The 12,314-nt window shown below is 42.4% G+C and overlaps 1 protein-coding gene across 5 annotated transcripts in view; it reads left to right on the forward strand.

The window, feature by feature from the left end:
* Window positions 1-12,314, forward strand: part of cep128 (centrosomal protein 128) — a 39,591-nt gene extending 27,277 nt beyond the window's left edge. For 3 of the 5 annotated variants that reach the window (XM_076083839.1, XM_076083837.1, XM_076083838.1), the window contains exons 20-25: window positions 2,705-2,754; window positions 3,769-3,792; window positions 6,138-6,215; window positions 8,695-8,808; window positions 10,483-10,591; window positions 11,281-12,314. In XM_076083839.1, coding sequence (XP_075939954.1) covers window positions 2,705-2,754; window positions 3,769-3,792; window positions 6,138-6,215; window positions 8,695-8,808; window positions 10,483-10,591; window positions 11,281-11,354 — 449 coding nt within the window. In that variant the 3' untranslated portion in view covers window positions 11,355-12,314. Of the gene's footprint in view, window positions 1-2,704; window positions 2,755-3,768; window positions 3,793-4,264; window positions 4,364-6,137; window positions 6,216-8,694; window positions 8,809-10,482; window positions 10,592-11,280 lie in introns of those variants that run through there. The other 2 variants (XM_076083840.1, XM_076083841.1) reach the window with 2 other exon arrangements.

The following is a 12,314-nucleotide window of genomic DNA, read 5'->3' on the forward strand; positions in this document are numbered from 1 at the left end:
TCACTTGCAATGGGTGTGAATGGGTGAGTGATGACATGTAGTGTTAAAGTGTTTTGAGTGGTCGGAAGACAAGCGAGGTGCTAAACAAGTACAGTCCATGTACCATCCACCATAACAGTAGTGTTAGTATAATGGGACCTAACCCAGGTTTTAGTTGAGCTGTGAGTCAGCAACAGTGGACTGCCACTACCAACTCTGTCTTGATTTGAACAGGCTAGCTGAAACCAGAGGTTGGAGTCGCTGTATTCCATAGCCAGACATGTGGCTACAGATGTAAATCAAGTGTGTCGGTCAGTGCAGTCAGATGGATCCAGAACTGGGGAACAGCCAATGAGTGGAATGGAAAAGGATCAATCCCAGTAAGACGTCATGCTCTCAGTAAAGGGACGTCAGTATGTTACTGTGTATTTAATAGAGAGCTTCCCGCATGATTAAAGAGTTGTCTGATTCTCTGTTCTTCTAGTCGGTGTTTCAATCATAAATGGTGCAACAGTTCATTTATCAACAAAGAAGTTGGCATTATAAGTATAGGAAAAACAATACTTTATTATTATATTTCATGACAATAAATACAGATAAAATGTTTTTGGACATTTGCTCTCTTTTTCTTATTCCCATACTATGTTGCCACCGTTGTATTGAAACAGTTCGCATAAAGTTTATTCTGTTCAGCATAACGCCCAGCAGAATAAACTTGGGTAAATATTTTGGCGTTTGCTTAATAAGTGCTAACTCTATTGCTAAATGAAGTGAGTTATTCCTTTGATTCAACAGCCCATTAAGCAAAGAACCTGTGATTGTAATTCAAAACAATGTGTTGCAATCAACAACAAACACAAGCAGAGTTTGTGTTTCTGTACAAATAATCCTCTCACAGCAAAGTGTCTTTGAAGCAGTGCAACATATTGAGATGAGTTGCTTTCATTGCATGAGCAGGCTTTTCTCTCGTATGCTGGGAGGTTTAGTGACCGGGACTAGTTTTTGGCAGGAGAAGTTGGCCTATGAATGGGTTTGGCTGGTAGGATGGTGTAATCATTATCAGTGGAGCTGGGCTCAGACGGTGGGGTCCATTCACATAATAAGGCCCACTATTGATGGAAGTATCTGTGTGAATGTGATTCACTTATAATAATCTAAACAACTGCTAAGGACCCCATGAAATGGCACAAATACTTTGTTTTAGATATTTATTGTTTACAATGTCTGAGATATTTTGTAAAGAAGCAATTCTCAACTCCATGAGAAACCTTCAATGCATTGTTCTGGTGATAGAGTTGGAAGATAAAACTTTATGGTCCCAGTCAAAGCACTCAAAAAGTATGCAACTCAACTGTGTACTACTTACTCTGTACTTCTACCTCAGGAGAAAATATTGTAGTACATTTACCTGAATGTTACTGATTACTCACAGATTCAGATTTAACTCACAAAATATAACAATTCAAATATGATGCTATATTATTCATTTAACTGTCCAGCATCTTATTCGAATGTAAAGCTCCACCTTGAACAGATACACTGTGATCATAACGTCTCTCCTTCACTCTTAACTTGAAGTAAACATTTGAATGCAGGACTTTCACTGTGAAGTATTAATAGTTTTACTTTAGAAACAAACTTTTACCACTCCACATACCAACATTTCCTGATAAAGAAATGAAAAGCAAAGCAAGGCAGCATTTGTCTGGGGCTCCAAATCACTAGATCTGCCCCTGAAAACAACAGGCAGCTTGGGGCTACTCACGATCACAAACATCAGTGAAATACACTTAGCGGAGGTCATTTCCAAACAGGCTAATTGGTTGCTTGCTTTGAAATAACCACCTTGGTTATGAAGTAGAGCATGGATTTAATGAGTGGAGGTATTTTGAGTTAGTGTGTCAAAAACTTTCACTATTTGAGTTGTAATGTCAGAGTAGCTCTGTTCCTGTAGATCTGCCTGTTGACTGCAGGGAAGTGAAGAAAAGTTTGGTTGTAACATTATCCAGCATTCGTTTAGCGTTAAAGTATTATAAACTAGCTAAAATACAGATGAATAAATCTCCACGTTATCTTAACCTGAAGCCTCTTTAGTCAGCTGAATGTGTAAAGGAACACAACGGTGGCTCCGACAGATCACTCACGCTGTTCTCTTAGTAGCTTGTTGGCCTCAGTCGATTCATTCTCGCTTCACATTTACTGACTCTTTCATGAGCTGCTTGGCAACCAGCGGATCAGCACCTTCCAACCATATTGGTACAGTTAGCCATTGTAACCGGACTCTTCTCTCTATTACTCTGTGATTCACTCATGGCCACATTGTTCACTGCTGTAGCTCCCTCCACCTTTTTATTGAACTGAAATCAAATGTTCATGTATGTGTTCATTAAGAGGAGATAATGAACTCCAAACAGCATTTGCTGCCAAATCTAACAAATGGACAACCATCTGCTATGAGGGTCACTTCCTTGACCTTTGTCTACAGGCAAGCATACAATTCAACATATGAAGAATAAATTTTGCAATAATAAATGAATGAGTATAAATGTGGCTAAAAATGTTCTGAACAGTTTCAAATCCATGTCTCTATTTTTCCAATAATACCAAATGACATAGTCATAGGAAATGATTAGGACAGAAAAAGCCTGTAAAACAAAGTGTGGAATCCTTTGACACTGGGTCATGTAGCTCTCCCTCAACTCATCAACAGTAACGTGTCTTTCAGAGCTGTTGGAGAGGAGTCGCAGGAAAGAGGAGGAAATGAGGAGCCTTCAGGTTAGCATGTTATATCTTCATCCATCCTTATCTGTTTGTTCATGTGTAGAGCTTTTTTAATATCCAGCTGGCCTTATTTTGCCAAAAAGAGACAGCTGGTACGATTTTTATTTATACCCCACATCTACTTCAAATTCTTCTTTGCTTATCTGAGTCCTGTGATGTGGTGCACAGCCGTGGGCCTGACAGACTGCTTGCAGCCTTGCTTGGACAAGTAGCTAATTACTGCAGACACGAGGCCTTGGTGTTTAAAAGCCGCCAGAGGCCTTGTCTCTGTCTCTCAGTACAGCAGCATCTACACTTGGCAGGCCACCAACTCACCTAGTCTGGATTGAACTGGCCCCCAGTGCCTCACCGACCCTTTACTCGCCATTAAACAGCCAAACTCAAACACACACTAAAATGTCTGCTAAGCATTTTTGTGTGTGTGTGTGTGTGGGTGTGTGTTGGATTCCGGGGTCCCATCTGTGGCTGCATGATGGCACCTGCCAGAGCTCGCATGCAATTAATCAGCCCTCTCAGACCCAGCCAAGCTTTTAATTATGAAGGATGAAGAGAGAGAGATGTACAGAGGTAAGACAGAGTGAGGGACGCTGACGAGTTAAAAAAATCTAAAATTGTTGACGGGTGGGCTGAGGGAAAGAAAGTAGCCTTGTTACTAACCATCAACACATTACAGGCAGAGGTGTAGAGCAGGTGTGTGTTTGAGTGGCAGATAAGAGGCATAGCATCACTTATGCATCATTAGAGAGGGAAGATCAGTCAGGAGCTGGATGAGTGGTGAGAGCGGTCTGTGTGAGTGTGTGTGTGTGATAAGAAGCTTGTTGTGTGCTACAGACTCTTCGGAGACCCTGTATTTTCCTTCCTTGTTGGCACACTCTATTTCTCTCTGCTAATCTACCGTTATGAGCAGTTATCTGGAGTCATTTGGTTAGGTTCAACATTACTTTGGAATTGGTTCTTAAGGTTTCTATGCATATAAAGCAACATTGCTGTGTTTGTGTGTCTTTTCAGGACCGTGTATTGGATCTGGAGATGGTAAGGTTTTATTTCTCTAATCAAAGTGATGAAAACAGTTGTATGTAAATTCAGGTTTAGAAAAGGTGGAGGAATGAGATGCCCTGGAGTTGTTAGAATAGAAGTTGTGCTGACTCTCAGTATGATTCGATGCTGCTGTGTCGGCTCTGTTTGTTTAGCAAACCCATAGAGGCTGACCCTGGGTTAGAAATGATTGCTTTAGTCAAGGCTCACAGCTCTGTTAATCATCATAAGTCTTGTTGATGGGGTTAAGAACCGAGCTGTACTGACAATACAGTATTGACATCATCATCCAAGCTGCTGTTGGTCACCACTAACGTCCTTAATCAGCTATTACACGTTACCCCCAAATTACTTAGCACTGCTGAACGGTTATATTGACCCAAGCTCTTCTTACCCTGTTGAAAAAATAAATAAGTAAAACTGTCCATTCATCACAATTATGTGGCACGCTTGGCCAACCTCCAATTAGCTGTTGTGAGAAAGAAGAGGAAAGAGCTCGGACCACTATCTGCTCCCAGCACAGCGGCAGGATGCATCGGTGGTGGGGATGGACCAGCGAGCCTCACTCGTACGTCAGTGCAGCATCAGCGGGATGCCTTGTAACTACCACTTCTTTTGATGCTTAAATGCTCCATCTGAATGGGAAGGCCATTGAAAGATGTGGTGGAGGGATGAATAGAATGGAGTGGAGCTGGAGTAGGTACTTAATCTTCATTAAAGATTGAGTGTGTTGTAACAAAGTCCTCAATTAGCTTTTGACATTATGACATCATGTCTGTTACTATGCAGTTTGAATAGGGAATGTGTCGGCAGCTTCCTGTAGCCACGTGGTTAGGGCCGATACTATAAGGTCGGCAGGCCTTTTTAATCCATCATACCTTTACAGCATAAACCACTTTTCCACCATTTATCCATATCCTCAGTATTTTACAATCAATCTGCAATTCATCAATACATCGCTAAATACGCTACCTCTGGAAGAGCTTCAGAGGTAGGGGGAGGCAACGTGACACGCAAGCGTTGAATTAAAGGTGCCATGGGGAGTTATTTTCACACTGAATCGCATTGTTTGTATCCTTGAGGTTTAATAAATGTGTTTAATTAGTTTCCTTCCTTGTTAAACATTTGCAAAGCGTTTTTTTTTCATATATTTCCAATTTTGCATTATTTACATACATTTTGTTTACTGCTAATGTTTGCGTATTACAACTACAGTTTCTTGGTGCATTACCATCACAAACTACTGGAGAGTGAGACAACATTGGCACATTTTACAGAAACATTGCTCGATAGCGTCACTAGTAGTGGATACAAATGTTGTGGCTCAACATGATACCTTTAAAGTGCTGTAGATAAACTATGAGTGTTTGGAACATACAGAAAAACACAACTTATAAATATATTATCAATGACTTTGGTTTGCTTTTTGACAATAATGGCATCTTGTCAACATATTGCATTGAGTTCTACCAACATTGTAGATTGTGTGTTTAAGCATAATATATTATTAAGTAATATATTTACAAATGCACTTGATCCATACACCGTCTAAATGCAGGTTTGTTGTGCATGTGTGAATGCTTATCATACAGTTTATTTTAAAGGAACAATATATGCTCATGACACAAATGATTCATCAGCTGTGCACCCTTGTTCTTTGGGTAGTTCATCCCATTATCTCTGCAAATACAAAGGCATCAGTAACGTGTGCAGTTAAAGCCCACGGACAGCTGATCCAGCTGTGCAGCCGTCATCAGTAATCATTGCTTCAGGTGACCCTCGACTGGGATGGACTTCTCATTTCACTTTCATCATTCCCTCAGTCTGAAGTGAGAAGTAGTGAGGAAGAGGAAAAGACACGTGAGGGAAAGGGAGAGACGATTAAGGGAATTGTGATGTCGCCCCAGTATTAACCTGTGGATAATTCTCCATTTGCTCTTTTGTTGTTGCATCCTAATGCTTTCAGCTTGCCCCTTAAATGGTAATTGATGGTAATTGTGTTTGCTGTTTTTCCTTGATTTCTTTGTTTGATGAATACAATTATTACACTAAAACAGTATCTGTGGGCTCAATGCTGTGAGCTACAGTCTCCTGCATATCCTCCTGATTTTAGTCTCCTGGTTTCTTTGAACCTCTCATTCAAAGAATCTCTTGAAATATGTTTTATGGTTTCAGCACAATGCAGATGTTGTATTGATTCTCCGTTAAATCTCTTTGCTGTTAGTCATGTTTGTAGTTGTGTGGATTGAAATGGCTGGAGTTAAATGACTTAATATGAATGTCAGACAATGCAAACGAATATGGTGATGTAAATGAACTGATTTGATGTGTGTGCTTTCCAGAACACCAGAGTAGCCCTGGACCACTTGGACTCAATTCCAGAGAAACAATGTCTGATGGAGAACTTCAAAGATTTGGAGGTGGGTCCAGTTAAAGCCTAGATTACTTTTCTCTGGAATAAAATATGTTGTTTTTTTCCCCTTGAATTACCAACCTTGGGTGCAGCGAAACTTCAACTTCAGTTTAATTGAAGTCCACATTACCCAGAGAGTCTCTCTCTGACTCTACAAGTCAGTGAACAACAGAAAATTCAAAGAATAACTTTAAAACCAAAGATTCTTCTTCTTTTCGTTTCACATGTGTGGTGGTTATATGACAGTTTCCCATTTCTTTACACAGTCCTTTGCATTGTTATTGAACACTGCAAGGTCTTTTGAGTTGCAAGGGTTGCGTAGTGGAGGGCAGACAAGGCAGTGCTCCATAGTATGGTCTGCTTCTCCACAGTCACAGGTGGTTGGGCCAGCCTTGTAGCCCCATCTGACCAGAGCAGCTGTTGATCGTCCCGTTCTCGTTCCGAGGCAGTTTAGTGTTTTCCATTGAGCCCATGGTGCTTCTGGGCCAGGGGGAAGGTTTTCAGTGGGGGGTATTCCCATGACAGTTGGAGGAGGGTCATTCTCAAGCTTTTCCCTCCAGAGTTGGATTCTGGTTTCTTCCCGAGACTTTGTTCGGGGCTGGACATGGCTGAGAAAGCTTCTTCTTGCTTTAGCTGTTGGGCCGGGGGGGTGACATCCATGGAGGAGATGGCGTTCATCACTAGTAGATTTAGTTTTCTCGACCAAAGATCATACAGTATAACGTAATAGGACTGGAGCAGGTTGCTTACTTGTCAACAAGGTAAAACATCCTGGATTTGCAAGTATCTGCAGAACTCGGCAAAGGCTTGACCACCAAGAGTTCAAGGAATGGTTAACGGTGCTCAATACTAAATTCAGGGCATATATTTGGGCGACCGTAGCTCACTGGGTTAAGAGGGTTGTCTGCTAACCGCAAGGTTAACGGTTCGATCCTCGACTGGGACGTGTCACGTGTCGAAGTGTACCTGAGCAACAGCACAATGAATGGCTCCCCGGGCGCCTGTCATTGGCAGCCCACCCTATATACAGGGATGGGTCAAATGCAGAGACAAATTTCCCCCTTAACGGGATCAATATAGTATAATAAATTAAAATTAAAAATAAATATTGTGACCACTGAGCTAGCAGTGCTGACAGAGCTAACAATGTTTACCGGAGGGAGACATACTTCATTCTCCGCTCAGGTAGACATTAATCCACTATATCTTTACCGAGACAATAGGTGTTTGATGCTATATTAATGTTCTGAGTATTGTAGAGGGAACATTTAACCAGCATCAAGGGACTGTAAAGGAGGGTCATGGAGTATATGAGGAAATAAGACTGCAGACATATGAGTGAGCCACATGTAAAGCCTTATAGTTGGGTAATGGATGGTAAATGGACTTGCACCTTTCTAGTCTTGACTCAAAGCGCTGTACGCTACATGTCAACATTCACTCATTCACACACAAACAGTCACTGATGGCAGCAGCTTGCTGAAATGAAAGGTCTCACCTGCCTATCAGGATCTAAACTGATGCACACTCACACAACGATGGCACCGCCTCCAGGAGTAATATGAGGGTCGGTATCTGGCCCAAGGACACTAAAGACACACGGACTGGGGGATTGGACCGTCGATCATCCGATGAGGGGACGACCCGCTCTACCGCTGAATCACAGCGGCCCCAGAGGAAAGATTTTGAAATCAGCTCTTGTGTGAAGCGGTTCGCCAATGCAGGTATCAGTACCGATGTCATACGATCCAACTTCTGAGATCTGGTGAGGACTCTGGCAGCTGCGTTCTGGACCAGTTTGAGACCTTTTATTGCTGTCTCAGGTAGAGAAAGCGCATCACAGTAGTCTATTGTCAGTGTGTGTATTTGGGCTATTTTAAGAAGGTGGAAGAGGGCAGTTTGTGTTGAATACTCAAATGAAAGAGAGGGATCGAATCCAGTGACTTCTGACAAGCACATCTGTAATCCAACCAGCTTGGAGGAATCATGGCTGTTGTAGGACGATGCGTGTGTGTAAGTGATCTGCATAGCAGTGTTACATTGTAATGTGTTTTTTTAACTGCTGAGTGCTGATCCCTGTGGAACCAGGGAGAGCGCACTCCCTGCTCTAAGGAGTGCATACAAGGATCAGAGTTCATTGCAACTAAAATGTTGTTGTTAGTTACTTTAATCTGTGCAGTTTCAGTAGCGTTTGGGTCTGAAACCAAACTGAAGCTCATCAAGAAGGTCATAACTGGATAGAGGGGCAGTGAGCTGGCTGGCAACCCTGTTTTCTAACAGTTTGGACGTGAAAGAATGAAGAGACTTTAAATTAGCACCACGCCGAAAACACTGCTCCAATGAATCAATGCTATTCATTCATTTCAGTCTTCTTCTGCTAAGACTATTGACAAGCTCCGGCTTTTGTCCCTCTGGCCTGGTTAAAAGACAGCTGTGTCTGTTGTGCGGGTGGTTATAGTGACACAGCCTCCATCTTGTGCCAACAGGAGTCACAGCAGCAGAGAGAGATGGTAGAGCAGCGCTACACCAAATACAAAGAGATCGTCTGGGACCTACAGCACCAGCTGGACGAGTCCAAACGCAGAATCCAGGAGTACAGAGTACGACTAACACACACAGATGTGCTTCATAATGCCTTTCAAGAGCCTGACAACAACCCACACCTTTTCTATTTCAGTCACTAATTGCCATGCTTTGTTCAAACAGCAGCCGTTTGGATCAGGATAGCCTGACTTTGAGTCATTTATGAGTCTAGCTCGCCCACACCACAGCCGATGTGTGCAAAGCACCTCATTTGCAACTTGTGTGAATAACTGAATAATTCCACATGCTGGTAATGCATCATGGATGGACAGAGTGGGAAAGCTCAAGCAATGGCACAAATGTACGCTTAAACAACACCTGAATGTTACCCGTCTCTGTTAATAGCTGCAGTCCTCTTCTGTGCTATGAAGCAGTCATGGGAGCCATCAAGACATCACTGTTGACAGCTGATTGCCATCAGCCGTTTGCAGCCTCCCCCAAACAGCCATACCGTCACTTTTTAAATGGTTTTAATCTGCCAGATTACCCCCTTGGTTTGCCAAATGACTCCTGTGTTGAGTGATAAGTGGCGATTACATTAGCGTAATAGCTGCTGCACACCCGGGGTTTGTTTCAGGAAAAGGGATGAAAGTCTTGATCACAGTCAGCAATGCCAACAACAAGCCGCTTCGACATTGAATGTAAAAGTGCGTCTCTGCTTGAACCACTAGTATTCAGACAGGCTCGGTGTTTGTCCTGTCATTACAGGACATCTGTAATATTAATGATTCATAAACACCGGATAAATGGAATCTGTAATATGTGTCAAACCTGAAGAGACAACAGTGACTTGGCGGGCCTTGCAACAGAATCCTAAAGTATAAAGAGATGTCTGCTCAGGCTGGCACGCTTGTGCCGCCATGTTTACAGGCAAATAAATGTCTGTAGAAGAAGCTTTTATCATACACAGGCCCACACCTTTCATAGAGGGACTCGCACCGCTCTCTTCCCAAACAGAATATTTTATCATTATGTAGAGCTCTTGGGATGCTAAAGAAAGCATCCAAATCTGGCCCACAACTCTCATCTTAAGCTGCTTTGAGCATTATACAGAGCTGTTCACATTTATGGTTGTACTATGTGTAGTTTTACATTGTGAAATGTGCCCACGGCCAAAGGGATGTGGCTTCACCCTCAGTTAGTCTGTCACTAACACTTTGGACCAACAGACATATAATATCTCCATTATTGGATGGATTGTTAATAGATTGTGGCGCAGACACTAATGTTCATTCAGTTTGTTGAATAATTACATCTTCACATCATGACTTAAATGCTAGCACACAAGTGAAGATGGTAATTGCCAGTATTACTAATTACATAATGAATGCATAATATGTGTGGGTAAACAAGACTAAAGTAGACAGGCGAGTGTTTGACCCACGTTGGAAAAGGAACCTCTGAGACTTGGTGTAGCAGCCGTGGTGTCTGCACACAGTTTGTGCCACTTCATCTCGTAGATGTGGAGATGTTTGATTGTCAGAGGATCACCAAAGTCTTTAGGCATGAACACTTCATGGCAAAGCACCCAATGATTGTTGAGATGGATGAGTACATGATGAGTCTGTTGTCCTGACTTGTTTGGGTCCAGGTGTATGTCCTCAGACTATACGTTATACATTACATCACAGTGCTGCTAGCATGGCTGTAGACCCTCACTGTGTCAGTGACCGTGTCCTCCTGTCTTCCAGGACGAGAAGCTGGACGCCACTTCCAGGAGCCTGAGACTGGCCGCTGTTTCTTCCTCCGTCAGAGAGCCCAGCATGTTCCTGAGCAGCTCGCTGAGATCTGACACACTGTGTGAGCATTTATACACTGCTGCTACAAACCCTGTGCTGTGCCAGCTCGTATAATGGCTGTTTTGGTACTCAATCTCTGTGTTGCTAGATCATTTGAAAACGTACAACAGTATTTGTTTAATGGTTTATCATAAGTCTGCACAATGATGGCTAGAATGACAATCCAGGTCACTGCTGCATCCCACAGTACAGTACATCATTATGTAGCTGTGTGATGTACGCATGATGCTGTAAGACACTGTGGCCGTCTTACAGCACTCTCACTTTTCCATTCAGTATTTCAACATGGCACACAGCGCTCAAACTTTCCATCAGCGCTCTGAGAGTGCGTCTGTCTGTATCACTGCCCGTGGCTCTCAGCCAAAATCACTTGTAGCGCTTTCCTAAGCTGCTTACAGATATCTGGCTCAGTGTGAGAGGAGCGTACTTTCTGTGGCTTTGTGTCTCTTTTACCTCCAGGAAGTGTGCTGGCCAAAGTAGATCTATGGCTACTTAACACTGGTATACAATGTAATTATCACATGTATTCAGGACTACTTGGGCAGTGACAGGAATCATTGAGGGCCCACGTGTATTGGACTAGATCCATTAACAATCAACGGGGATACGTACTCCCGCATTGTGGGCTGTGACTGGCTGAGAAACAGGGACGGGGAATATAACTGCTTTTGTTTTGCCTCTGATCCACAGCTCCTCACAAACGACTGACCAGTTCAGACTTGGATGACTCCCCAGTCTACGGGGCCAGACCCCTCACAGATTAGCTCCACTCCAGTGAGCCTTCATCTATCTCTGATTCTACCTGCTGCTCATGCAGAACAAAGAAACAACTTGACTGTACTAGGAAGCTTTGCACTCAACACTAATCCTCCTCTACCTCAACCGGGCAATCACTGAAGGTGCTCAAGCAGAGGAGTAAGACAGGTTTCACCTCCACCTTTCTGGACTTTGTGGAGTTTGGACACTGTAAAGGAGAAAATACTGTAAAGTGTTTAGATGTTATTTAAGAACCTGAATTGAATGGATTTAATGGATTTGAAAAAATATTTATACCAAAATAGTTTTACGGTTTAATTTGTTAACAGCTGTTTAAAATATTGTTTAGTGTATTATTATCATGCCAATGCCAAGTTTGTGCTAAAATGTTTACTCCACTCAAACAACACTGGTGCCTTTCAAAACATGTACTTTTGTTTTTTACTGACATCATGAAAATGAATATCTATTTTTACATCTCTTTTAATGTATTCACCGATTTGCGTTATGGCTTTATATTTTTTGTTTCATGCAGTATATGTTTGTAAAAAAAGACTCAATAAGCACAAATAGAAGTCTATCCTTTTAATGTGAAGGAAGTATATGCACTGTGAGTGAATCCCCATGCGGCCAAATGTCTGGTTCTATAAGCAGCGCACACTTGATGTCTCCTTCATTTCAGAGCTAAGTGTTTGCTTTGCAGCAGCTGAGATTCCAGCTTCTCCCACTGGCACATCTTCTGCTGTTTGCTAAAATCCTTCATCGGAGGGAACAACCAAAAGCCACATGAGAGAGGAGTGTCTTCTCTTAAGTCGCTGCTCCACTTCAAAGACGTAAACACATGCAGTACCTGCTGTGTAAACACTTCTCAGTTAAATCATCTCGTTGGAGCCGTATGTTCCGAGACTTCGTGCAGTACTTTGGAAAGGTGTGTCGTTAAAATGGCAAATAAAAGTCGTTCGATTGTT

This window comes from Anarhichas minor, unplaced genomic scaffold (assembly GCF_050575085.1).
Source record: "Anarhichas minor isolate MPS153535 unplaced genomic scaffold, ASM5057508v1 ptg000136l, whole genome shotgun sequence".
NCBI classification, from domain to species: Eukaryota; Metazoa; Chordata; class Actinopteri; order Perciformes; family Anarhichadidae; genus Anarhichas; species Anarhichas minor.